A 24469-nucleotide genomic window follows, 5' to 3' on the forward strand; every position below is an offset into this window, starting at 1 on the left:
AGTGACAAGATGACGAAAGGTTTAAGCTTTACAGCATGCAATATGCATGCACAGTTGCCTATAATATCTTAGTTTGGTGGACTTTGGAATTTGTGACCTGATTTCTCAAGACCTAAACAATGTTCTCTTTGGTAATGTTTTATACATTGATACTGTGAACTGTAATTGATCAATAATTACGTTGTTTTCCTCACTCCAATAAATGTGTTAAGAATGAGGGGGGTATATTAAATGACAATTAGAACAAGGGTGGTCCAAAAAGTGAATGTATAAGCTTTGTTGACATATATGTTATAAGAGTGTGGGGTCAACTACTGCCCTGGAAATAGGTGAAACCTGATGTTTACTATTGCCAGGAATATATAATTTACTGACTAGAAGGATCCAAACACCCCTTTTTCAATAAAGGTCATACAGTATTGCACTATGTCCTCGAATGTTTCTCCTGGATATTCATTTGTTTTGAGTTAAATTATTATTTTGTTGTGACTCAAGTCTCCTTTCACTCTTTCTTTTACAGATCAGACCCAATTGACATCCAATGGTAAGAGCTGCCTGGATAGATCTTCTCTATGGATGAACCTTGGAAAGGGACGATCAATTCTATTTGACTGCTCTATAACGTCAGGCCAATGTGGAGAGTCCCCAGAGACAACCGGTACCCACAGCCCCTCCCATCCCTGTACTGAATCCCCAGTGCAGAATGATCCAGGTTGGAGAATGCCTAACACCCCTACTTCAGGAGTCAAACAGCTATGCATAAGAACAATCAGACTAGCAATCTGTTTTAAAAGGATTTTCTCTGGATTCAAAAGACTTCCTAGCCAGTGACTTAACATTTAAAATCCAAATTTCTTGTGACATTTAAGACTCTTCCAAGTGGTGGACAAGGTCAAATCACCTTCCTATCGAGCTGTGGAGAGGTGGCAGTAGTCGCCCATGTGTAGCAAGAAAATAGCTGCTGATAGCGGAATAACGTAGCCTCAGATTGTCGGGGTTCGTTTCTTAACGGGGCGAGAGATCCCACCGCTACCAGCAACGAGCCCCAGTCTGCCTCACTGAGTCACTCCACTCCCGTCCAAAGGCAGACACTCTATCAAATGGCATGGGCCAAGTTCTTCAGGAAGCCGGGGGGCAATCTTGCCAAATCCTACCAGCCGGGGAGCATGCTGTCTCTAGCCCCCACCAAAGGCCTGCTGAACGAGCCGGGGCAGAATAGCTGCTTTCTCAACAGTGCGGTGCAGGTGAGTCCTAACTTACCAATAAATAGTAAATTATTACTGCATGTTTTCTTCATATGCAGCAGAGGTAATGGCCATGAACAGAAATGCTTTGTTTTTGAATGGTTATGTATCTAGAACAATGGGATGGATGTAGAGACACTGTTAATCTCTGATTAGGGACATTAGTAAAAGCTTAATGTAAATTGCAACAATGCCAAATCCCTTTATTGCAATACCTAGTAAGCCGAGTCAATACAAAACATGTTCTCATTTCCAGTAGGCTACGTCACTCATGTTAGCGTTGCATAGTTATAAGAAAGGATTCGACAGCATGTCCCTCCGGACAAAAATATTTACCAACACCAGCATTACTTTACAGCCTCAAAGCCCATAGCTTAGTCACTATATTCGTCAGCATGTCCCGGCAAGTTACTGGAAGGTTGTTTTTGGCTCGTGGGATGGCAGTTGGCGACAGGGTTGACGGGTGCAATCATCCCGCAGTGAGGTCACTCTTCCAGGCCGTGACTCAGGGGGCGAGACATGGCTGAGCTGGGTGAAGATGTCTGACACCCAGGGCTATGTTTCCAAGGAACAGTAGCCTTCCTTCCCCTCTTTATTTCCCCTCCCTCCTTCCTCTGTCCTCCTCATGGCCTGACTCAACCAGAGACCCCCTTTTTAAATCTAAGCACCATCTAACAAGGAAGGCCATCACTAGCCCCAAATCCATGGTTGAGAATGTTTGAGGACAGGTGAAGTAAAGCTGGATAAAGCTTGATTTCCACTCATAATTATTAACTGGCCCTCAAGGGTCACATTTGGAGCTGAAAGAGTGTTTTCTAAAACAAATCCCATTAAAAACCTGTCTTTCATCAAAGGTTATCAGGAAGGATTAGCTGAGCAAGTCTGGGTTATAATGAGAGTTTGGTTTGGAAAATGAGGAACTTAATGAACATGACAATACTTTCTCAATAATATATTTTCTTCAATCCATTGTTCAGGTGCTGTGGCAGCTGGACATCTTCAGACGCAGTCTGAGGCAGCTTCCTGGGCACTTCTGTCTCGGAGACTCTTGCATCTTCTGTGCGTTGAAGGTATGCACCCTACATCAAGTCTTACAGTTGTTGAAAGCAATTACAATATATTAAAGTTACTTTTTAGGGCTTTATTGTTGCTGACACGTAGTTGTCCCTTGAACTGCTGTTAATAATTCATTTTAAATGTTTTCGTTTTCAGGTTCTTGAAGGTCAGTTAGGTTTGTTCAGAAACCTCAAATTAAATGAATGGTCTGGTTAATTCCCAGCTTCTTTTCTTTTCCGCAGGGCATCTTCTCCCAGTTTCAGCACAGTCGGGAGCGCGCTTTGCCCTCGGACAACCTGCGTCATGCCCTGGCAGAGACCTTTAAGGACGAGCACCGCTTTCAGCTCGGTTTCATGGACGATGCTGCAGAGTGCTTCGTAAGTTTCCCATGGTGACCGACCAAGCTTACCGGCATAACCCAGGTATCCAGGGGGGCCTCTGAGCAGAGGCGACTGGGGCCTTCCCAAGGATAGACTGGAATGTGTGTTGGGAACATATGAGGGCAGATGTGCTGTAACAAAGATTTCAGCAAGGTCACCGTCTGAAAGAGCCCTGTCCCCTCTCCCACCAATCTCCTCGACACAACCCGTAATATATAATGGTGGCGGGTTATGGAAGCAGAAGCACCATCTTTGGGCCTTTTTTGGTTTCCTCACTGTGTATGAAGCATCACTCCGAGTGGTTTAAAGATGTCTCTATGAGCCCTCTGAATGATTCATTATAACCATAACTATTCAGTCCACTTGTGCTTAGTTTGGCTAACTTCCACTGTAGTAGTAATGCTTTCTTACCATGTTCTTTTTTTAACACTCATTCCAGACCCAACAGAGAAAATGTCATTACAAGCTCAGACCAGGAATGTTCAGACGCTTCAACACCAACTAAGAAACATCCAGGATTTAGGAATATTACTGTACATTACATCTAGTTTTAGACTTCATCTTCGCTAATGATTTTGTTCCTCTTTAGCCATAGGGTTTAGGGGACGGTACACTCCAGTACATTGTGCCAGTATTGAGTTTGACTCTGTAGCGAAATTGCTGTAAACCTACTCAGCACAAACGTACACTCATTTTATGATCAGCGCAGCAGCTCTCAAGTGGGGAGGTCATTCACTCAGGAGGGCTCATTCTACAGTGGAGGATAAATGGATTTGAAAATTAAGTCGCTCTTTCTCTGTAGAACAGGAGGTGATGAGAAAACGAGAGGCCAGCCAAACCAAATAACCAATAACCCCCTCTCCGAGCTCCTCGGCAACACAGGGAACTACTCACACAGGCCGTTTGTAAAATTTACCTCAGATTCTTGTGGTTTGCGTCTCGTACTGGAGTTTGTTTTGAATAAACAATGATTTAGAAAGAACCACAATCCAATCAAATCCAAGGTGGTGGTCAGGTCCCAGACAAAACAAAAAACGAAATGTTTGTTCTGTAACCAATGTCCCATTCTCAGTTTGGCAACAACCCCATTTTTTTATGATATAGCTAGAATAGAAATGTAACGTGAGATCACAGGTTTTTGTCCCTTTATTTTTTACCTGCAATTTGGTCAGGCATGTCATCTGAATCATTCTAACATTGTTTCAACTGGTTTAATTCTCAATGTACGTTTCGCTGTGTGCATGTTCATATTTGGCAAGGCCTTGCATAAAGCTATTCTCTCTTTTTCCTAATGACCATGTGAATTTTAGGTTCACGTGCGTAAATTAAAGACAAAATCAAGGCCCCGTAATGCTTCAGCGGTACGACTTGAATTCATTTCTGAGCAGAATTAGCCAGTGTCAGATTAAATGGCTGTGAAATGATGGTCTAAAAGCAGCCTGACTCTTTCATAAACCCAGTGGGTTTCTGTAGCAATATGAGTGAGTTTCAAGTGGAGGCCGCTTGCACTCACTACTGTAGTTAAGGAACCAGTCTGAGGCACCGCATAACTCCCTAGCTGTTAAATGTCACAAAACTATACAGATGTATCAGGGAGGAAAGTATTGGTTTACCAGACATTATTTTTCTCTTTACTGGTACAGTAAGGAGATAAGTGTATAGCTGAGGGTGAGTTGAGGGCGATACATGCTGAGGAAAAATAATTAGCTGATGATTGCTAATATTTCAATAGAGGGGGACAATTTCCAAAGTTTCAATTTGGAAATGTGAATATTCCTTTGGATAAGATCAAGCTAATGGTGATTCGGTGAAAACTGTTACCTGTTTGTTTTGACCCATTTCTTATCGTCATGCTATATTTTCACAGGAGAATATTCTGGAACAGATCCACCTGCACATTGTGCCTGAAGAGACAGATGCCTGCACCTCCAAGTCCTGCATCACACACCAGAAGTTTGCCATGACACTCTACGAACAGGTTAAAGGAAACTCCTAGCATTTGGTAGCATACACACACACAGGTCCATATCCAGTTGCAAGCACAGGGATCACACACACACCATCCGGGGGTACAGCAGCAGCCACATGGATCACTGTCTGAGATAGGAGCTACCCAATTCGTCACGTCTCCAGAGTGGGGTTGCTACTCTGCAATACAGAGGGGGTTTTCCTCAGATCCCTCCCTGCCGGTATGATGTTCATCTCACTAAATCCCAGAGCAGTCTTGTCGTCAACGTATCAGACAGCTTTGATGCAGGGTTTGATGATGATGCGTAGTTGGCCAACTCTGAGAGCAAGTAGATATGCAAGTTCTTCTTCCAGCAGGCTTTTACACACCTGATTCAGTTAATCAGCTGCTCAACAGGTTAGTGGAATCGGGTGTTGTGTGGTGTTGGGACCGCTGTGGTCAGAACGCATTGTGGTCGAGTGCACTGTAGCGGAATAGTTTGCTGTGCTACAGTTACAGTATGTTTGGAACAAAACACCTGTATACCCCAGTAGCTCTCCAGCAGGAGGGTTGCTTTGATGTTTCGGTAGAGGCCCTATAGTGTAAAAGCCAGCAGTGCTGTGGCTCAGTATTGAGAAAGGAGGCAATAGATGAAGTCTGAAGACCGGACACAAAACACAACCCACCCCGCCTGCCACTTTTCCTCTCAACTGACAAACACTCCACTCTCTTCCATCACAGTTCACACAAACACCCTAAAGTAGTAATTTCCCCATAACTGCCCCCAAACTACTACACCTCGTGAAATGACACGCTGACTTGATAATTAGTGCTTGGCAGTGGTTAAGCGGCGCCTAGCTAACGGCCATGTGTCTGTGTTGTGTTCCTGTTCCCCTCTCCCCTGCAGTCTGTGTGCCGTAGCTGTGGGGCATCCTCCGACCCCCTGCCCTTCACTGAGCTAGTGCATTATGTCTCCACCACTGCCCTCTGGTAAGCCATGCTTACTGACGTCACACAAAACACACATTTCTCCATGTTCCTCTTAGGGTTACTGAGTGACTTTTGTAGCTTTGTCGCTCTCTGTAAACTCTCTCTCTCATATCTTTCTCTCACACTCTTTCTGGTTCTCTCAGTCAACAGGTGTATCAGAGGCGGGACGAGTCATTTGGAGAGCTGCTGCAAGCGGCCAGCACCATCGGGGATTCCCGCAACTGTCCGGTAAGTGTCTGTCCTATCAAGCATTAATAAAATCATACATTGATGTCAATGCCAGTTTTGTGCAAAAACTAGCGCACGCATATCTCAAGTCAGGATGCAGCTCCATTCTCATCACACTAAACAACTAGTAGGGGGCGAAGTCGGAATGTCACTAGCAAGACAACAGCAGAACCCCCCCCCCCCCCCCCCCCACTGTAAAGTCGTATTTAGGGTTCTTGTGACTTAGTTGTCTGGTTACTTTGCTTAGTTAGTTAGCTAATAGAGCTGGGACGATAGCAGTATCGCAATATTTTTTCCCATGGCAAAAATGAAAACACAAAGCCGATCAAACTATTTGGTCCTTTAAAAACCTGCTGTATGTAAAATATTGTGTGCTATCGCTTGGAAAATAAGTAAATGTGACTCTGGATGACAAGCATAATGATGTTTGTTTCCAACATTAGGGCTGTTTTCCTAAAGATGTGAAATCCACTTTTTGTTTCCTTGCCACAATTCAAACGAGTATCGCAATACCAGTATCGTCCCGGCCCTGTTAGCTAAACTGGTTAGTTATCTCTGCTCCCCTAGTTATCTGTCTCCTCCCTCTCTCGCTGTCACCAGAGTAACTGTGGCCAGAGGATCAAGATCCGCCGAGTCCTCATGAACTCCCCGGAGATCGTCACCATCGGCTTCGTGTGGGACTCAGACCAGTCAGACCTCACGGAGGACGTCATTCGCTCACTGGGGCCACACCTCAACCTCTCTGGGGTAAGGACGGCAAGCCAGCAGGGACAAAAAGCACAACAAATGGATTATATTACTACGAAAATCAGTTCAATATTGTAGCACAGTCTTTCCCAAACTTGGTACGGAGACCTCAAGGGGTGCACGTTTTGGTTTTTGCCCCAGCACTACACAGCTGATTCAAGTAACCATATCATCATTAAGTTTGTATTATTTGAATCAGCTGTGTAGTGCTAGGGGAAAAAACAAAACATGCACCCCTTGAGGTCCCCAGGACCGAGTTTGGGAAACACTGATGTAGCGTTTTGTCAAAGTCAGTCTGCGCTTGTGTTTCGTTTTAATGAAAGTGGTGGTTTGTAGAGAAAGTAAAAAAGGTTCAAACACAGTGGAGAACTGTACTTTTCCAATCACTTTGTCATAAAACAACCATAAGGCAATATAAAGTTGGATCTTTGATCAGGGACAAGAAAAAAAGTTACTGATGGCCAAGAACCTCCACATAAGATTAAAACATGTTTAATTCTCCACTGTCAGCCCGTAATAAAACAGATTAGTCAAGTAGTGTGATTAAAATTGCCATGGCAGTGATTGCACCCAAACAAAATGGCTGCCTCACCTCCCCAAAATGTGAACCCTGGAAATAGGAAAAACAACAACAATACACTATTTAGAATTGGTCGAGCTCCTAAAATATGGTTCAAATCACTGCATTCTGGTTTTACTCTATTTGCTTTCTGTCTTTTTTTGTTTGTTTGTTTGTTTGTTGGAGCCTCCACAGCTGGTGTTCCTTGCCCTGGTTGTGTTGGGGTCAGTTTATTTTGGTGCCATGGAGCATATGGGGGAAATAAAGTGGGCTTTATCCCTGCGTAAGTCGGAGCGTTGCGTAAGCAGTGCGTGGTGCAATGCCCAGTTGGCCCACACTGCTGATCAAAAAGCCCCTGCTGCATGGCCAGATCGTGTCAACACCCCCTCAGCGCCACGATGGAAGAGCACAGTGTTTGTGAGAGAGAGAGAGAGTCAGAAAGGTTACATGTGAATATGTGTATATTATATGTAAGAGAATGGTGCCTGTCTGGAAGGTGTGGTGTGTGTGTGTGTGTGAGTTCATGTTGGAGTACAGAGTGTCCTTGGCATAGGCGTACAGGAGGTTTCATTTGTAGCACTCAACTCTGGCTGACACTGTCCCTGTTCCTTCAAGAAGAAAAGGATTGAGCTTCACTGAAACCTGCTACAAATCTAGAACAAACTGGCATAGGCCAGGCCCAACATATTACACAACACCATCTCCCTTGAATACTACAAGCACAGATTCCTCTTTTCCCCTCTCCTTGTTTTGAGCGCATTCCAGAACTGGATTAGTCTAGCTAGTCTAGCAGAACCCCCCCACCAAGTACCACAAAGGGCTTGATTCATACTCGTACTATTCATGTGACTGTGTTGGAGAAAACCTCCCCCTGCCTAGGAATCCATTGTCTCCCATGGCCAAAGAGAACCAGCCATTCAGGAAAAACAAGAGGCTATTTCACAACCTCCTCATCCAGCGGTCTATTCAAATTGGTGGGAGGATGACATTATACTGACGATTGCCTGAGCTGCTAGAGATGTGGCAATTTACCATGCAGGCGATGCCAGCAATAATCCAAGTTGAAGGGCAATTTTACTGTCCAAATGATACCGTGTGGATGACAAACATGAATGTTTTGGTAAAATGCTGTATATCTGACTGAGAAGGTTCTGCTGTGTGATAAGACTGTTAGTCCATTGAGCTAAAGTTCGGGGAGCTAACCTAAGTCTTTAGGTCTTAGGCAAGATTACTCATGGACAGGGTGGGAGTGTTTTGGGCAAAATTTGACCAAATGAAGTAATTTTAAATTTGTGTGTGTGTGTCCGCAGCTCTTCTACCGGGTGACAGACGAGCACGCCAAAAAGGGAGAGCTTCTATTGGTTGGGATGATCTGTTACTCCAGTCGCCACTATTGTGCCTTCGCCTTCCACACCAAGTCCGCCAAATGGGTGTTCTTCGACGACGCCACAGTCAAAGAGGTGAGGGAGGGGAAAAAGACATGCAGTCCTCCTAGTAAGGGAGTAAAAACACTACACCTCAACCGACACTCATAGCCTCTCACACTTTTGCTGTGCTGACATATGCTGCTTGGACCATACGCGTATAAATGCATGGACAGGCGCACGCCACACACACTAGCCTCTGTCTCGTTTGCTGTAGTGATGCACACACACTCCCTCTTTATGACACTATGACAAGAAAAAGGAATTCGCCAAGTAACTAAAGTAAAATTTGTCGGTAACTTACTTTAAAGAGATTCAACTAGTCGATTTGAAATAAAATCAGGAATACAGTCTGACATGAGAGGATTTTCCAGGAAGCTGATGTATAATATCATGGGATAAAAATCTGCTATTATCTGGAGCTAAAGCCTCCCTAGACAACAACTCAAAGTGCAGAAATGTACTCGTCTGAGCTGATGAAAAGGAGACTGTTTTACAAGAGAATGAGAGCAGGGAAGTCCCTGAGCCATCTCTTATCTCCACCATCTTCTTATAAGGGCCACATCGATCTTTCTTCACCACCCCCGGGTTGATGAGCCTTCAGTGGGGTTGAACAGTCTGCAATAATCACCACCACCAACACCCACACATGTTTGCAAGGGTGGACACACACACACACACACAGCAGCAGCACTAGTATTAGGTTTTCCCAGTGGAAGCACCTTCAGTCTTTCCCTAGTTAATTGCATCATCAGTCATCCACAGTTGAGCTACACTGTTTAGTGGACTTCCACATTTCAGGATATCAAATCGAAATGACTTATGGTAAGACTTGGTATGTTGTGTGTGCATGCATATGTGAGAATGATAATGTACAACACTGTGTCCAGTCCATTTGATTGGACTGCGGTGCTGGCTGGCTCAGAGTCAATCCAGCAGCAGCTTGTGCTGTGTATGCACTTCAGCCCAACTGGGACAGAGTGCTACAGCACAGCAGCCGAGCCAACCAAATAACACGTCATATACCTGCTGTGTTGCTACTCATTCTCTTACGGCCTCACACCAAGTAATGAGCAGAAATACCCTACAGTTTATGGATGGCTTTTAAAACTATATTTATATTTGACTTTTATGGTTGCGGTTTGTTGACTGTCGTTCTTGTCATAATTGCTTGTATCATTTATTGCAGCAGCAGTGGTTCAGCGGTTCCACTAAGCCTATGTTGTTGTTCTCCCAGGCGGGGATCAGTGGCCAACATGAATAATGTCGACTTTGAACACCCTCTCTCCATCTTTTAATTAGACCCTCCTCCCATTTTACTGCCACATTCCTTTCTTGCTCTTTCTCCTTCCTCTCTTTCACACCTTCTGCTCCTCTCTCCTTCTCCTTACTTTGGTTAATTAAGGTGCACACTAGCATCTGTTAGCCTCCAGTCTGCCTCTGTGGCGTTTTGTAGTGAGGCACGCATTTAACTCTGCTCAGCTGATGTGATTGTGAAACTGCTTCAAGGCATAATATTCACTTAGGATCCAAGACAAAGGGACAATGTGCTTTCGCAGTGCACAACCATGTCTCCTTGGACATAGAGTTTCGTGTGGAATTCTAAAATTAAATTTCCTCCCTGAACCGTTTTGTGACATGCCTGGTCTATGGTCACCATATGTTTTTGAGGGTAGTGGTTCAAAGAATGTCCCTGAATTCAAGCAAGCATTTTCAATGATTTTCTTCCCAGGGTTTTTGTTTGTGCACTATCAATTTAAATGAGGCATTAGATAGTATGTACTCTGAGAATAATATTTCTTAGAGCCCAAGCCCTTTAAATGTACAAACCAATTCAATTACAAGTCAGAATTTTCTGAAAGGTGTACTCAAGGTACCTAACATTTACATAGTTAGGTTTTGGCAACTGATGCTCATCAAATAAATAGTCTCTTCAAAAATAGTAATGTGTATTGAATGGCACTAAATGACACATTTGGCTTCTGACAAGACCTCTGTCTAATGAGATGAGGAAACTGGTCGGTGCCAGAAAGACACGGGTAACATTTTATTTTCTTTACACATTGGGAAAATGCCAGTTCGCCTTTTTGCCTGTCAAGCAGGAACACACACACACACACACACACACACACACACTCTTCATGTGCGTCTCCTATTGACCTCACAGTCTCCTCTCCCCTATCCTAGATTGGGACCCGGTGGAAAGATGTGGTCACCAAATGCACCAAAGGCCACTTCCAGCCCCTCCTCCTATTCTACTCCAACCCAGATGGCAGCGCCATCTCCGTAGACGACACCTCGCGCCAGAACACTGACCACTCCTGCTACAAGTCCCCCGTCAACGGAGACGTCCAAGGTATACATCGGTCAAAGGGACATTCTTTTTTTCCATTTACAGGAAGAACTACACACTACCCCTAGAGTCATGGAACTTTTACAGCACATTGAGGGGATATAACTGCGTTCAATTTGCGTATCATAATATCAAAAATATTTTATTTTTTCAGGATGCCAACAATATTAAGTCAAATGTACAATCACTTTTCATGGTGTCATCAACCCATGATGTGACTTCAGGTGTTTTTGCGATGGCGACGCAGTCTCTATCTCATGGTCTCTGACTTGAGACAACTTGAGACCAAATGTGGTCTTGGTTCTTTTGGAGACCCGATTCAAATGGCCCTCCTTTCCAAACGACCCCCTTACCTTCACTCGATACGATTCCCAGGAACCACACACCACGTTTATAATTCACAGTTCCTTTTAATTAATGCTTAGCATGGGGACGCTATATTTAAGTCGGTGCAGTAAATTCGCAGCGAGAGGGGGTCCTAAAATAAGTGCTTCTAAGAGTAGAGGTCTCCGGCAAGAGCAATTTGGAATTAATGCCAGCATGTGTTGCCAATGGTGTGACTGGTTACAAATTGTTTTTAACAGTGTGTACTAGCCAAATGACCGCCACAGAGCAGTGATTCTCAAACTTTTTGGCTAGCATCCCCTTTAAATATTTTTGGTCTAAATTTGAGCCCTGTGCCAGACGCGTGTGAATTGCTTTCTGTGAAGTGTCAGCCTCACCACATTCAGTCGGAGAGAGTCTGTAAAAAAAAAAAGAAGGGGAACTACACTACATGTTGCAGTGTTGAATTCTGTTTTGTTAATGTGATTGGGTCAATGGGTCTGTTCGGGCCACATTTTTGGCATTTTGAAGTCTCACAATGTGCTTGAGATTTTATTTTTTGACTGTATGACCAGAAAATACGTGCAGTTGACAAAAGTGACTGACTTTACAAATGCGTGCTGGACTTCAAAACAAGTTTGGGATGCCCATCACTTCAGTTGGATTTATGGTTGCAAAATTCCAGTAACTTAACTAAAATCCCAAAATCCTGTTTGGAGGATTTCCGAATTTCCTGCTTATTGTTTCCTGATTCCAGGAATATTCCAAACCGGGATTTCTGGAAAAACTGTCAATTTGAGTAAAGTTCCCAGAATTTTGCACTCTAGTTGGATTACTGTTATTAGTGTATTAGCTAACGGTGTTCCAACCTTTTCTGTACCACTCAATCAATACTTGATTTGAAACCGAACTACGAGAGTTCATGAGCAGAAGGCATTAAACAATATTTTTTTTTTTTACTTCGACCTCGACCATAATACCCGTCGCTGTTGGCAATGGCAAGAAGTTGTACATTTGTACAGCTGAACATTTCTGTGTGAGGATTAAAAACCTCTGGATTTGTTTGGGGTGGGGTTTATCCCCCTTAATGATCTGCTCTCTAACTCTCTGAGCTGGCCTCGCCCCCAGGTCGTGATGGTGACTGCGGATCACTGGCCTTCAGAAGAAAGACAAATGTTCCTTTACATTTTCAAAAATGTTGTTAATTGGGTCGCGTTAAACTTTTTTTTTTTGTCTAAATTTTCCCAGATATTTTTGGAATTAACTGAATCGTAAATGGTAATAGGAAGCTTATTAATAACTTCTTACGGCTGAGATTCCGTTAACGGGATCGACTTGACAACAGCCAGTGAAAGTGCAGGGCGCCAAGTTCAAACAGAAATCTCGTAATTAAAATTCCTCAAACATACAAGTATTTTACACAATTTTAAAGATAAACTTGTTGTTAATCCCACCACAGTGTCCGATTTCAAAAAGGCTTTACGACGAAAGCACACCATCTGATTATGTTAGGTCAGTACCTAGTCACAGAAAAACACAGCCATTTTTCCAGCCAAAGAGAGGAGTCACAAAAAGCAGAAATAGAGATAAAATTAATCACTAACCTTTGATGATCTTCATCAGATGACACTCATAGGACTTCATGTTACACAATACATGTATGTTTTGTTCAATAAAGTTCATATTTACAGTGGGGCAAAAAAGTATTTAGTCAGCCACCAATTGTGCAAAAAATCCAGAAAATCGCATTGTAGGATTTTTAATGAATTTATTTGCAAATTATGGTGGAAAATAAGTATTTGGTCACCTACAAACAAGCAAGATTTCTGGCTCTCACAGACCTGTAACTTCTTCTTTAAGAGGCTCCTCTGTCCTCCACTCGTTACCTGTATTAATGGCACCTGTTTGAACTTGTTATCAGTATAAAAGACACCTGTCCACAACCTCAAACAGTCACACTCCAAACTCCACTATGGCCAAGACCAAAGAGCTGTCAAAGGACACCAGAAACAAAATTGTAGACCTGCACCAGGCTGGGAAGACTGCATCTGCAAGGTAAGCAGCTTGGTTTGAAGAAATCAACTGTGGGAGCAATTATTAGGAAATGGAAGACATACAAGACCACTGATAATCTCCCTCGAGCTGGGGCTCCACGCAAGATCTCACCCCGTGGGGTCAAAATGATCACAAGAACGGTGAGCAAAAATCCCAGAACCACACGGGGGGACCTAGTGAATGACCTGCAGAGAGCTGGGACCAAAGTAACAAAGCCTACCATCAGTAACACACTACGCCGCCAGGGACTCAAATCCTGCAGTGCCAGACGTGTCCCCCTGCTTAAGCCAGTACATGTCCAGGCCCGTCTGAAGTTTGCTAGAGAGCATTTGGATGATCCAGAAGAAGATTGGGAGAATGTCATATGGTCAGATGAAACCAAAATATAACTTTTTGGTAAAAACTCAACTCGTCGTGTTTGGAGGACAAAGAATGCTGAGTTGCATCCAAAGAACACCATACCTACTGTGAAGCATGGGGGTGGAAACATCATGCTTTGGGGCTGTTTTTCTGCAAAGGGACCAGGACGACTGATCCGTGTAAAGGAAAGAATGAATGGGGCCATGTATCGTGAGATTGAGTGAAAACCTCCTTCCATCAGCAAGGGCATTGAAGATGCAACGTGGCTGGGTCTTTCAGCATGACAATGATCCCAAACACACCGCCCTTCCAACGAAGGAGTGGCTTCGTAAGAAGCATTTCAAGGTCCTGGAGTGGCCTAGCCAGTCTCCAGGTCTCAACCCCATAGAAAATCTTTGGAGGGAGTTGAAAGTCCGTGTTGCCCAGCAACAGCCCCAAAACATCACTGCTCTAGAGGAGATCTGCATGGAGGAATGGGCCAAAATAGCAGCAACAGTATGTGAAAACCTTGTGAAGACTTACAGAAAACGTTTGACCTCTGTCATTGCCAACAAAGGGTATATAACAAAGTATTGAGAAACTTTTGTTATTGACCAAATACTTATTTTCCACCATGATTTGCAAATAAATTCATTAATGTGATTTTCTGGATTTCTTTTTCTCATTTTGTCTATCATAGGTGAAGTGTACCTATGATAAAAATTACAGGCCTCATCTTTTTAAGTGGGAGAACTTGCACAATTGGTGGCTGACTAAATACTTTTTTGCCCCACTATATATCCAAAAATCTTAGTTTACATTGGTGTGTTATGTTCAGTAATGTTTTGCCTCCAACATCCGGTGATTTTCCAGAGAGCCACATCAATTTACAGAAGTACTCATAATAAACATTTATAAAAGAAAGATACAAGTGTTTTACATGGAACTTTAGATAAACTTCTCCTTAATGCAACCGCTGTCAGATTTAAAAAAAACTTTACGGAAAAAGCACACCATGCAATAATCTGAGTATGGCGCTCAGACACAAAAACAAGTCATACTTGTTACTCCACAACCTGCCATGTTGTGGAGTCAACAGAAGTCAGAAATAGCATTATAAATATCCTCTTTCCTTTGATGATCTTCATCAGAATGCACTCCCAGGAATCCCAGTTCCACAATAAATGTTTGTTTTGTTCGATAATGTCCATAATATATGTTAAAATACCTTCCTTTTTGTTCGCGCGTTTAGTTCAAAAATCCAAATTCATGACGCGCAGGCCAGACAAAGTCAAAGAATTCCATTACAGTTCGTAGAAACATGTCAAACGATGTAGAGAATCAATCGTTAGGATGTTTTTAACATAAATCTTCAATAATGTTTCAATCGGAGAATTCCTTTGTCTTTAGAAACGAGTGGCACTCTGCCAGACCCCTGACTCAATCAGCTCTCATTCCCTCATTCTTCACAGTAGAAGCATCAAACAAGGTTCTAAAGACTGTTGACGTCTAGTGGAAGCCTTAGGAAGTGCAATATGACCCCATAGACACTGTATATTGGATAGGCAAACCTCAGATTTCCCACTTCCTGGTTGGATTGTTTCTCAGGTTTTTGCCTGCCATATGAGTTCTGTTATACTCACAGACATCATTCAAACAGTTTTAGAAACTTCAGACTGTTTTCTATCCAAATATACTGATAATATACATATCTTAGCTTCTGGGCCTGAGTAGCAGGCAGTTTACTCTGGGCACCTTATTCATCCAAGCTACTCAATACTGCCCCCAGCCATAAGAAGTTTAACATAATACCTAAGAATTGCTTGTTGGAATTGATCCCCTCTCTGGTTTGTCTCACCAGTAGAAACGGAACCATGAAGAGACATAGGCTATCCATATGTTAAAAAAAATACAAATGTAAAGATTCGTTCCCCCTCCTCCTTTTTGACCAATCAGCTCCCTCCTCTCCACTTCCGGGCCCCAAGAAACTGGACCTGACCAGGGAGAACCTGAATGCCCTGCTGGGCCCCAGCAGCTTCCAACCGAATAGCCAGACCCCTTCCACCTTTACCAGGGGCAGTGGCCAGACTGGCGGAGGCCGTGGACCAGGTACGACAAGGGGTTGGGGACGGGGGTATTTCTACACATAGCTTTGGAAAATGGGTATTATCAGAGTGAGACATTTGGGAGGTACATGATAGATATTGAGAGAAGAGACTGAAAGATGTGATGGGGTTAGAGGTAGAGAAGATTGCAGGTAGATTACAGAGTTACTATAGAAGGGGGGGGGGGAGCATGGATAAAGGCAACCAAAGCGCAGGGGAGGGAGGGGGGCCAGAGTTTGAAAAGTGACCTTTATGATTGAACAGGAAGGGAATGAGGACACATGGGAGTGAGGGATCAGGAGCACATACACCTCCAAGGAGAAGAGGTAAGCGAGAGCGCACAAGAGAAGCAAGGAAAGAGCCTAAGGGTTGACTCGTTTAAGCACCCTATTCCCTATATAGTGCACTACCTTTAACCAGTGTCAAAAGTAGTGCACTGTATTGGAAAGTGTGTGCCATTTGGGACACAGCCTTAGTTATTATTGCACATTCCTTTGTTATTATGAAGGTCCCCCTTTGTTGTTACTTACTCCCTGCTTAAAGCCATCAGCTCAATATTATGCATTTTGATTGTTTTCTATCCCCCCCGCACTGGAAAAGTTACCAGTCGCTCAGGGATTTTGAGAACAGCAAGGCCACCCGAATGACTGAAAATAATAATAATAGCAGTCAAGTATCTTGTGGGAAAAGTGATGAATTGTCCTCGTGACACTCTATCCAGGCAATAGAGTGACTGTGCAATTTGCAAAATTGTCTCGTCATTGATTTCAATGCGAAGCCGAAAACTTCACAGTTCTTATTCACAGAGAGCCTCTTCGAGCACATTTTCTGTGCTACACAGAGTTGTTTGGCATTTTCAACGACCGCAGCACATGCTTCTAGTTCTATCCATCGTATCTGACTTTCTCCTACTTTACGAGAGAAGAAGCTACAGAGATGAGACTCAGAGAGGATAGAAGGAGAGAAAATGTCTTCCGCGGGTTCCATCTCACTGCATTTCCCCCCGTGAAGCAGAAAAGCTTGGCGTAGTACATCAGCACATCGATCGGCCCTAAACTTCTCCTTAAACTCAGCACTGTTCAATGCCTCCAGGGGGCTAGTCAGGGGATGGAAGGGAGGAGGGGTGGAGGTGGAAGATGGGGTGGGGGTGGCCTAAGTGACTGTAGTTTGTTGGGATTAGAGGTACAGTAGAAAGGACTGTACCTTTACCCCTTCGTGTTTGACGACTTGTTCCTTTTGGTGTGTTTTCCTTGTGTTGTGTCTTGGAAGTCACTTTGTTTCTCAAAATGACTGTTATAGAATGTAGTCTAGAATGTGTTTCTTGCTCCTTATTGTGCAGTGAAGCTGGGCACCAGTGATCCTAAGAGCCGTCTGAAGGACATCTCCAGAGAGGTGGTCATGAAGGCAGGGGAGGTCCGGGGAATGCACCCCTCCAGGAGAGACCAGGACAGGACAGACAGGAGGAGACAGGACGCCCGCTACCGAGGTATGGCGCTACACACACACACACACACACACACACACACACACACACACACACACACACACACACACACAGTTTACACACACATGTCCTTGGTCGACGTAAATATCATAGAAGAGTGGTATTGTCTTTAGGACAGCTGTTTTTTTAGTTATGACATTTGTGTTTATGTAATTGTTGTAGTGTGTGTGTCTATAGTTTTGTTCAATGTTGTGTTAGTGCATGTAAGTTGTTTTGTCTGAAACTTTGTTCATCCTGTTGCTGTTGGACACGGTCTCTCTTGAAAAAGAGATTTCAACTCTGTGAAAAAAAACAACCTGTATAAATAAAGGTTGAATAAACACACACACACACACACACACACACACACAGGGAGGAAAAGTAACTGATATGAAATTATAGTGGCATTGCACTATGCATGTACACACACACACACACACACACCAATGAAAATAGAAAATTATCCTTGACACAATGCTCTAAACAGTACACATGCAATACATCATTACCAACATAAAAATGCACAACAAACCAGCATTCCACTGTAATGGCCTACCAGGCAGGGTGGTTTGGGAGCAATGTGTCAGGATGGGGATCATGTCTCCCTCCCTTTTGAATCAGGCCCTTCCACGTACCGTTCTCTATTCTCTCACTACTGGATACTGTGGTAGTGTGTATACCCTGTTCTATTTGGATTCCTAGCTGCTGTCTGTAGGTGCTATTTCAATGTCTTGAGTGTTCACACGACAGTGTTAGTAGAGTATGTGAGAGTAGGATCATGGAACTCCTGGCCCTGGACCCATATGGCTTATATCTAGGCCAGCAATAGAAATAAGGCAACATCTATGGCCACATGAGACCCACTACCACCCTCCTATAGTCTACCTTCTCCCATCCAACCATAAGTAGTCCCTCAAAGGTGTTGTGGCTTGCTGTGTGTGTTGGTGGGGGACTTAAAGGTAGATCAATATGAAAGCAATCTCTAAAATTGTTCATAAGAATGGATCTAGGATCAGCATACCCAAAGCCTAACCTGAACCATTGGAGGAAAATGCCAAATTGATCATAGGTCAGTGTCTACAGGCAACTTCACCCCTTTCCTCCTTGGTCTCTAACCCTCTGTCGTATTTCTCTCACCTGTTCAGTCGTTACATTTCTGTGAACACCAAATGGGTTGGAACTAGGGGCAAGGTGCTAGGAACTGAAATTGAACTAGCCACCCTGTTTGCACCAGGCTCACGTCCCATTATGATTGAATGCACCAGGCTAACAGAGGCTAGCATAATGGCTTTGATGAATGGTGAGGCTGGAGGTGAGTTAAAGTAAGCGGAATAAATCTATATATAATACTGCTCGTGCCGAGGCTAGCTCTCTTCAAAGGTACTTGATCGTTTTAGTTTCAAGTTAACGCTATACACACGATCAGTTCCACTACCATATTTACAATATGCAGGGATACTGGAGTGATGGAGGTAGATATGTATAGGGGTAAGGTGACTAGGCATCAGGATATATGATAAACAGAGTAGCAGCAGTGTATATGATGATTGTATGTGAGGGAGTGTGTGTGTGTGTGGGCGTGTCAGTGTGTGTATGGCACTATGAGTGTGCATAGAGACAGTGTAAAAATAAAATACAAGGATCAACTTGGACAATCCGTGTAGCTATTTTGTTAGCTATTTAGCAGTCTAATGGCTTGGGGATAGAAACTGTTCCGTAGCATGTTGGTGTCAGACTTGATGCACCAGTAGCGCTTGCCATGCGGAAACAGAGAGAACAGCCTATGGTTTGGGTGGCTGGAGTCTTTAACGATTTTCCGTCCCTTCACACTTGGAAAAATAGCAAAACAAGAAAGTTAGCGTTCAGGTCAAATAGGGAGAATTGGTGTCAATGGGAGACATTGGCTTCATCGCAAATGGCACCCTATTCTCTATATAATGCAATATTTTTGACCACAGGGTTTTGGTAGTACACCATGTACGAAATAGGGCTCCATTTGGGATATTGCAGTTGGTGTTACCAGGACACGTTTCCCTGTTTTCATCTAGCACAGTGTAACTGTGTTGACATTTAGCTTCCAATCCTAACTGACAAGCATGCCGTGTTAGCATCACTACACGCATAGTTAGACCGTCTTTGTCGCACGTGTGTACACATGCACGCACACACGTGGCTGGACCAGTTCACAGAAACTGTTACATAGACGGACACAAGCGCACAGAATCGCACATCAAATATCACACGAGTCTCTCACACACGCCATGTTTAACAGAGCAAGTTACGCTCGAGGTGATTTAACTCTCGCGCTCCCTGTCAGCAGATTCCCTAGCCATAGCGACTCCGTCTCTCAGGGGAGGTTCCATCCTAAGGCGCTGTGGATTGTAACCTCTCATAACTCTCTCTGCACACCTGAGACCTCAGTGCAGGCCTCAATCCTAGATCACACGCCCTGTCATGCTATTAATTCATATAAATATGGGGATTTAGACACACTTTTATACCAGACCGCTTCCAGTTATAAAATGTATATCCAGACCAGGACATATGTAGAATGTGTGGGCATCAAAACCCACAGCCGTGATGTTGGAAGGACAATGCTCCATCCAACAGAGCCATTGGACCCGGTCATCCTAACGTTGAGTAATTGTCCCTTAGTGCGTCTTCTGTTAGTCTTTGTTGAAGAGCTCTATCAGTAAATAAAGTTAGACGGAAATGAATAGGGCATATATTTAGCAAGTTAACCTTACTGCATACCTTACTGCATACCCCTCCCCCTCAATAACATATCACTGTACTGTTCCAGTGGAGATGTCCAGTCTAATCATATTTTTCGAAAGTGGCCGGCGTGACTCGGTGTCCTTGAAAGACAAACACTTGTGTGTGTGTACACACACACACACACACACACACACACACACACACACACACACACACACACACACACACACACACACACACACACACACACACAAACAAACACTATGTCCTCAAAGTCATACACATCTCCAGGCCACAGACTCCTCTATTCAAGGAGTCATGGACAGCCAGCAGGGAGTATGTATACAGGCACTGTATACAGACATACACACACACGCACACGGCCACGGCCACCTTTCATCATTAATATCTCCACAGATGTCCCAGCGTGCGGTTGTTACCCATACTGCTATGCCACAGAGACACACACGGAATCCCGGCGTCCATTATTTACACCTCCCTCTTGTCTACAGACGTACAACAGACCACAACCTCATTGTTCCCATACTCCACTACACCCCTGCGGTCTTCCTTAGCAAACGCTGGCTTGGAATGACATTGAAAGTCAGAATTGTTGCATTTGACAATGTGTCACAATACACTGGCATTTGGCATTAAGGGTGGCAGTTTGGATACTACGCCAGCTCGAGGGCAATGTTGGAATCAGCATTTCCCATGTGGAAAAAATAGACTTTCTTAGCGACATCAACCAGAAAAGGTTATTTTCCTAAGAATGTAAGGTCCTCTCCCTTCGCACCCTACTTTGGCCTCAGATGAATTGATGCAACTCAGTGGGTTTTGTTTGCCTCTTTTCGGACAAGCCTTGGCGACTTTGTAATGACAGAGGTCGCCCAACGTGTTTATTTTGTCTCATATTGTAAGAAAACATGGAACAAATTTGACTTGTCATGTGGAATAACAGCTTCTTGCAATGAAGCTCTAAATAGGTTTTGCTAGAGGATTTTCTACCTCATTGTAGCCAACAAATTGATGAGGACAGCAGCTTTTAACATGTAGGGTAAATTATCTTGAGCAATATCTGTAGAAAAAGCTTACCAAATCCTTGTAAGTAGCAGACAGACTTCTTGGACAATGTCCTTACAAAATGTGTGCTCATGTCTTCCTAAACACTATACTTGAATACATTCTCATAAAATTCTGCTTCTCTTTCCTTCAGATCCAATATCAGAGAGATACTCGCGCTCTGCCTCCCCGCCGGAGAACGGCTTCAAGCAGTACCTGGATACGCGCCTGTATGCCAGCCAGGGCAAAGGGCCCACCAGGACAGAGAGGACCCCCCACTTTGGCGGCAGGTGCTCCTCTCACGAGGGGCCTCCTCACTCCCATTCCAGGGTCCAGGTACTACCAGCCCTGCCCAGCGGCAGCGAGGGCTCCGGTGGCGGCCATTACAGCCGGAGACTAGAGCAGCTTTCTAACGGCTACGACACGGACAGCAGCCAGGAATCGCGGGAGCGCCCTGGGAGCCGGGAGGGCGGCCGTAACTCCAGCTCCAGCAGCAGTAGCAGCAGCAGGCCAAGTCGGCCATGGAAGCCCATGCGCGAGGTGCTAAATGTGGATAGTGTGATAAGCGGTGGTGGTGGAGGGAGTCAGGAGCACCGGCAGCACAGTCCCCACCGGAGACCCTCCACCCAGGAGATGGCGCCACCCTCCCACGAAAGAGACAGGGAACAGGACCAGGACTTCACATGGGGCGGGCGTGAGGAGCACAAGCCCAAGAGCCTGATGACCATCTACGAGGATGAGCAGCGGCCCGAGACGGGCGATAGCCGCAGTTCACTGGAGTCAGAGGGCAAGGACAGGTCAAAGGTCAGCACGCTGAAGGTGCGCAGCGACAACTGGAAGATCCAGCGCACCGAGTCGGGATACGAGAGCAGCGACCGGCTTAGCAACGGCTCGGCCAACCTGGACTCGCCCGTGGTGGAGAATTTCACGTCCAAAGAGCTGAGGCCCAAACCTGAGGTACACCTGACAAGGTAAACAGGAGTGATATTTTCTGTGTGCTGTTGATTCTCTTAAAAGATCATTTGAAACACTAAGACATTTAGTTAATATACAGTGCATTTGGAAAGTATTCATACCCCTTGACTTTTTCCACATTTTGTTACAGCCTTATTCTAAAATGGATTAAGTAATTTTTTCCCCTCGTCAATCTATACACAATACCCCATAATGACAAAGCAAAAACAGTTTTTTAGAAATGTTTGCAAATTGAAATATCACATTTACATAAGTAGTCAGAGCTTTTACTCTACTTTGTTGAAGCCCTTTTGGCATCGATTACAGTCTGTAGTCGTCTTGGGTATGACGCTACAAGCTTGGCACACCTGTATTGGGGGAGTTTCTCCCATTTTCCTCTGCAGATCCTCTCAAGCTCTGTCAGGTTGGATGGGGACCGTCGCTGCACAGGTCTCTCCAGAGATGTTCGATTGGGTTCAAGTCCAGGCTCTGGCTGGGCCACACAGACATTCAGAGACTTGTCTCAAAGCCACTCCTGCGTTGTCTAGGCTATTTGTCCCGATGCCACTCCTGTGTTGTCTTGGCTGTGTGCTTCGGATCGTTGTCCTGTTGGAAGGTGAACCTATACCCCAGTATGAGGTACTGAGCGTTCTGGAGCAGGTTTTTTAATGTACTTTTCTCTGTTCATCTAGTCTCCCAGACCCTGCCGCTGAAAAACATCCCCACAGCATGATGCTGCCACCACCATGCTTCACCGTAGGGATGGTGCCAGGTTTCCTCCAGATGTGATGTTTGGCATTCAGGCCAAAGAGTCCAATCTTGGTTTATTCAGACCAGAGAATCTTTCTCATGGTCTGAGAGTCCTTTAGGTGCGTTGTGACAAACTCCAAGTGGGCTGTCATGTGCCTTTACTGAAGAGTCGCTTCCGTCTGCCCACTCTACCATAAAGGCCTGATTGGTAGAGTGCTGCAGAGATGGTTGTCCTTCTGGAAGGTTCTCCCATCTCCACAGAAACTTTGGAGCTCTGTCAGTGACCATCGGGTTCTTGGTCACCTCCCTGACCAAGACCCTTCTCCCCTGATTGCTCAGTTTGGCCAGGTGGCCAGGTCTAGGAAGATGCCACCGTGTTCTTGGGGACCTTCAATGCTGCAGAAATGTTTTGGTTCCCTTCCCCAGATCTGAGCCTTGACACAATCCTGTCTCGGAGCTCTACGGACAATTCTTTCGACTTCATGGCTTGGTTTTTGCTCTGACATGTACTGTCAATATGTGGGACCTTATATAGACAGGTGTGTGCCTTTCCAAATCATGTCCAATCAATAAAATGTACCATAGGTGGACTCATATCAAGTTGTAGAAACATCAAGGGTGATCAATAGAAACAGGATGTACCTGAGCTCAATTTCAAGTCTCACAGCAAAGTGTTTGAATATTTATTTAAATAAGGTATTTCATTTTTTTTTCTTTTTTTACATTTGCAAACATTTCTAAAAACCTGTCTTTGCTTTGTCATTATGGGGTATTGTGTGTAGATTGAGGATTTTAGGATAAGGCTGTAACGTAACAATGTGGAAAAAGTCAAGAATTCTGAATACTTTCTGAATGCACTGTATAGGCTACTTTTGGATTTTTCATTCTGTTCTAATCAGATTATTTTGAGACACCTTTTATTCACTCACTGCCTCCCTCCAGCTATAATCTCTTCGCAACTCATGTTATGATTCGACTCAACTTCAAAATCTCTGCACAGTCTAATTATTCAGAAATGGCAAACAACCCATTCTGAGAGTGAAGCATGACCTTTAAAAAAAATGTTTTTTACATACGTGCACAAAGAGCAGAATCTACCGAGGTTGTGCTAGGGTCTTCAGTGTCGGCTCGCCAGTGTGTCTGGTGATAATGATCCCAACTAGCTGACGACTGCTTTCTTCCCAAGAGGCACAGTCAGTCGATGGGCCAACACCAGTCTGACCAAAATGCGTTACGCAATCCAGCGTCTACTGACAATAGTGTAGTCATTATAACAAGATAGGGATGAATTCACATATTGTACTATGTATATAATTCAAATGGATTAATATATGATATAAATACATTACTCAATGAGTGAATGATTTGTTTTCGATGAGTCAGTACTACGACTATATGGGACTATGTACACTGAGTGAAAAAAAAACCATTAAGACACTTTCCTAATATTGAGTTGCACCCCCTTTTGCCCTCAGAACAGCCTCAATTCGTCAGGGCATGGACTCTACAAGTTGTCAAGCATTCCACAGGGATGCTGGCTCATGTTGACTCCAATGCATCCCACAGTTGTGTCAAGTTGGCTGGATGTCCTTTGGGTGGTGGGCCATTCTTAATACACACAAACTGTTGAGCGTGAAAAACCCAGCAGTGTTGCAGTTCTTGAAACAAACCTACTACCATACCCCGTTCAAAGGCACTTAAACATTTTGTATTTCCCATTCACCCTCTGAATGGCACGAATACACAATCC

The 24469-nt window shown here is 44.2% G+C and overlaps 1 protein-coding gene across 2 annotated transcripts in view; it reads left to right on the forward strand.

The window, feature by feature from the left end:
* Nucleotides 1–24469, forward strand: part of LOC139534245 (inactive ubiquitin carboxyl-terminal hydrolase 53-like) — a 61321-nt gene that overhangs the window by 23283 nt on the left and 13569 nt on the right. For both annotated transcript variants that reach the window (XM_071333212.1, XM_071333210.1), the window contains exons 2-13: nucleotides 521–1244; nucleotides 2222–2314; nucleotides 2543–2677; nucleotides 4548–4658; nucleotides 5536–5618; nucleotides 5762–5846; nucleotides 6447–6593; nucleotides 8463–8612; nucleotides 10764–10932; nucleotides 15604–15756; nucleotides 17092–17238; nucleotides 21170–21986. In XM_071333212.1, coding sequence (XP_071189313.1) covers nucleotides 1101–1244; nucleotides 2222–2314; nucleotides 2543–2677; nucleotides 4548–4658; nucleotides 5536–5618; nucleotides 5762–5846; nucleotides 6447–6593; nucleotides 8463–8612; nucleotides 10764–10932; nucleotides 15604–15756; nucleotides 17092–17238; nucleotides 21170–21986 — 2234 coding nt within the window. In that variant the 5' untranslated portion in view covers nucleotides 521–1100. The remainder of the gene's footprint in view (nucleotides 1–520; nucleotides 1245–2221; nucleotides 2315–2542; nucleotides 2678–4547; nucleotides 4659–5535; nucleotides 5619–5761; nucleotides 5847–6446; nucleotides 6594–8462; nucleotides 8613–10763; nucleotides 10933–15603; nucleotides 15757–17091; nucleotides 17239–21169; nucleotides 21987–24469) is intronic.

Source organism: Salvelinus alpinus, chromosome 11 (assembly GCF_045679555.1).
Source record: "Salvelinus alpinus chromosome 11, SLU_Salpinus.1, whole genome shotgun sequence".
NCBI lineage: Eukaryota > Metazoa > Chordata > Actinopteri > Salmoniformes > Salmonidae > Salvelinus > Salvelinus alpinus.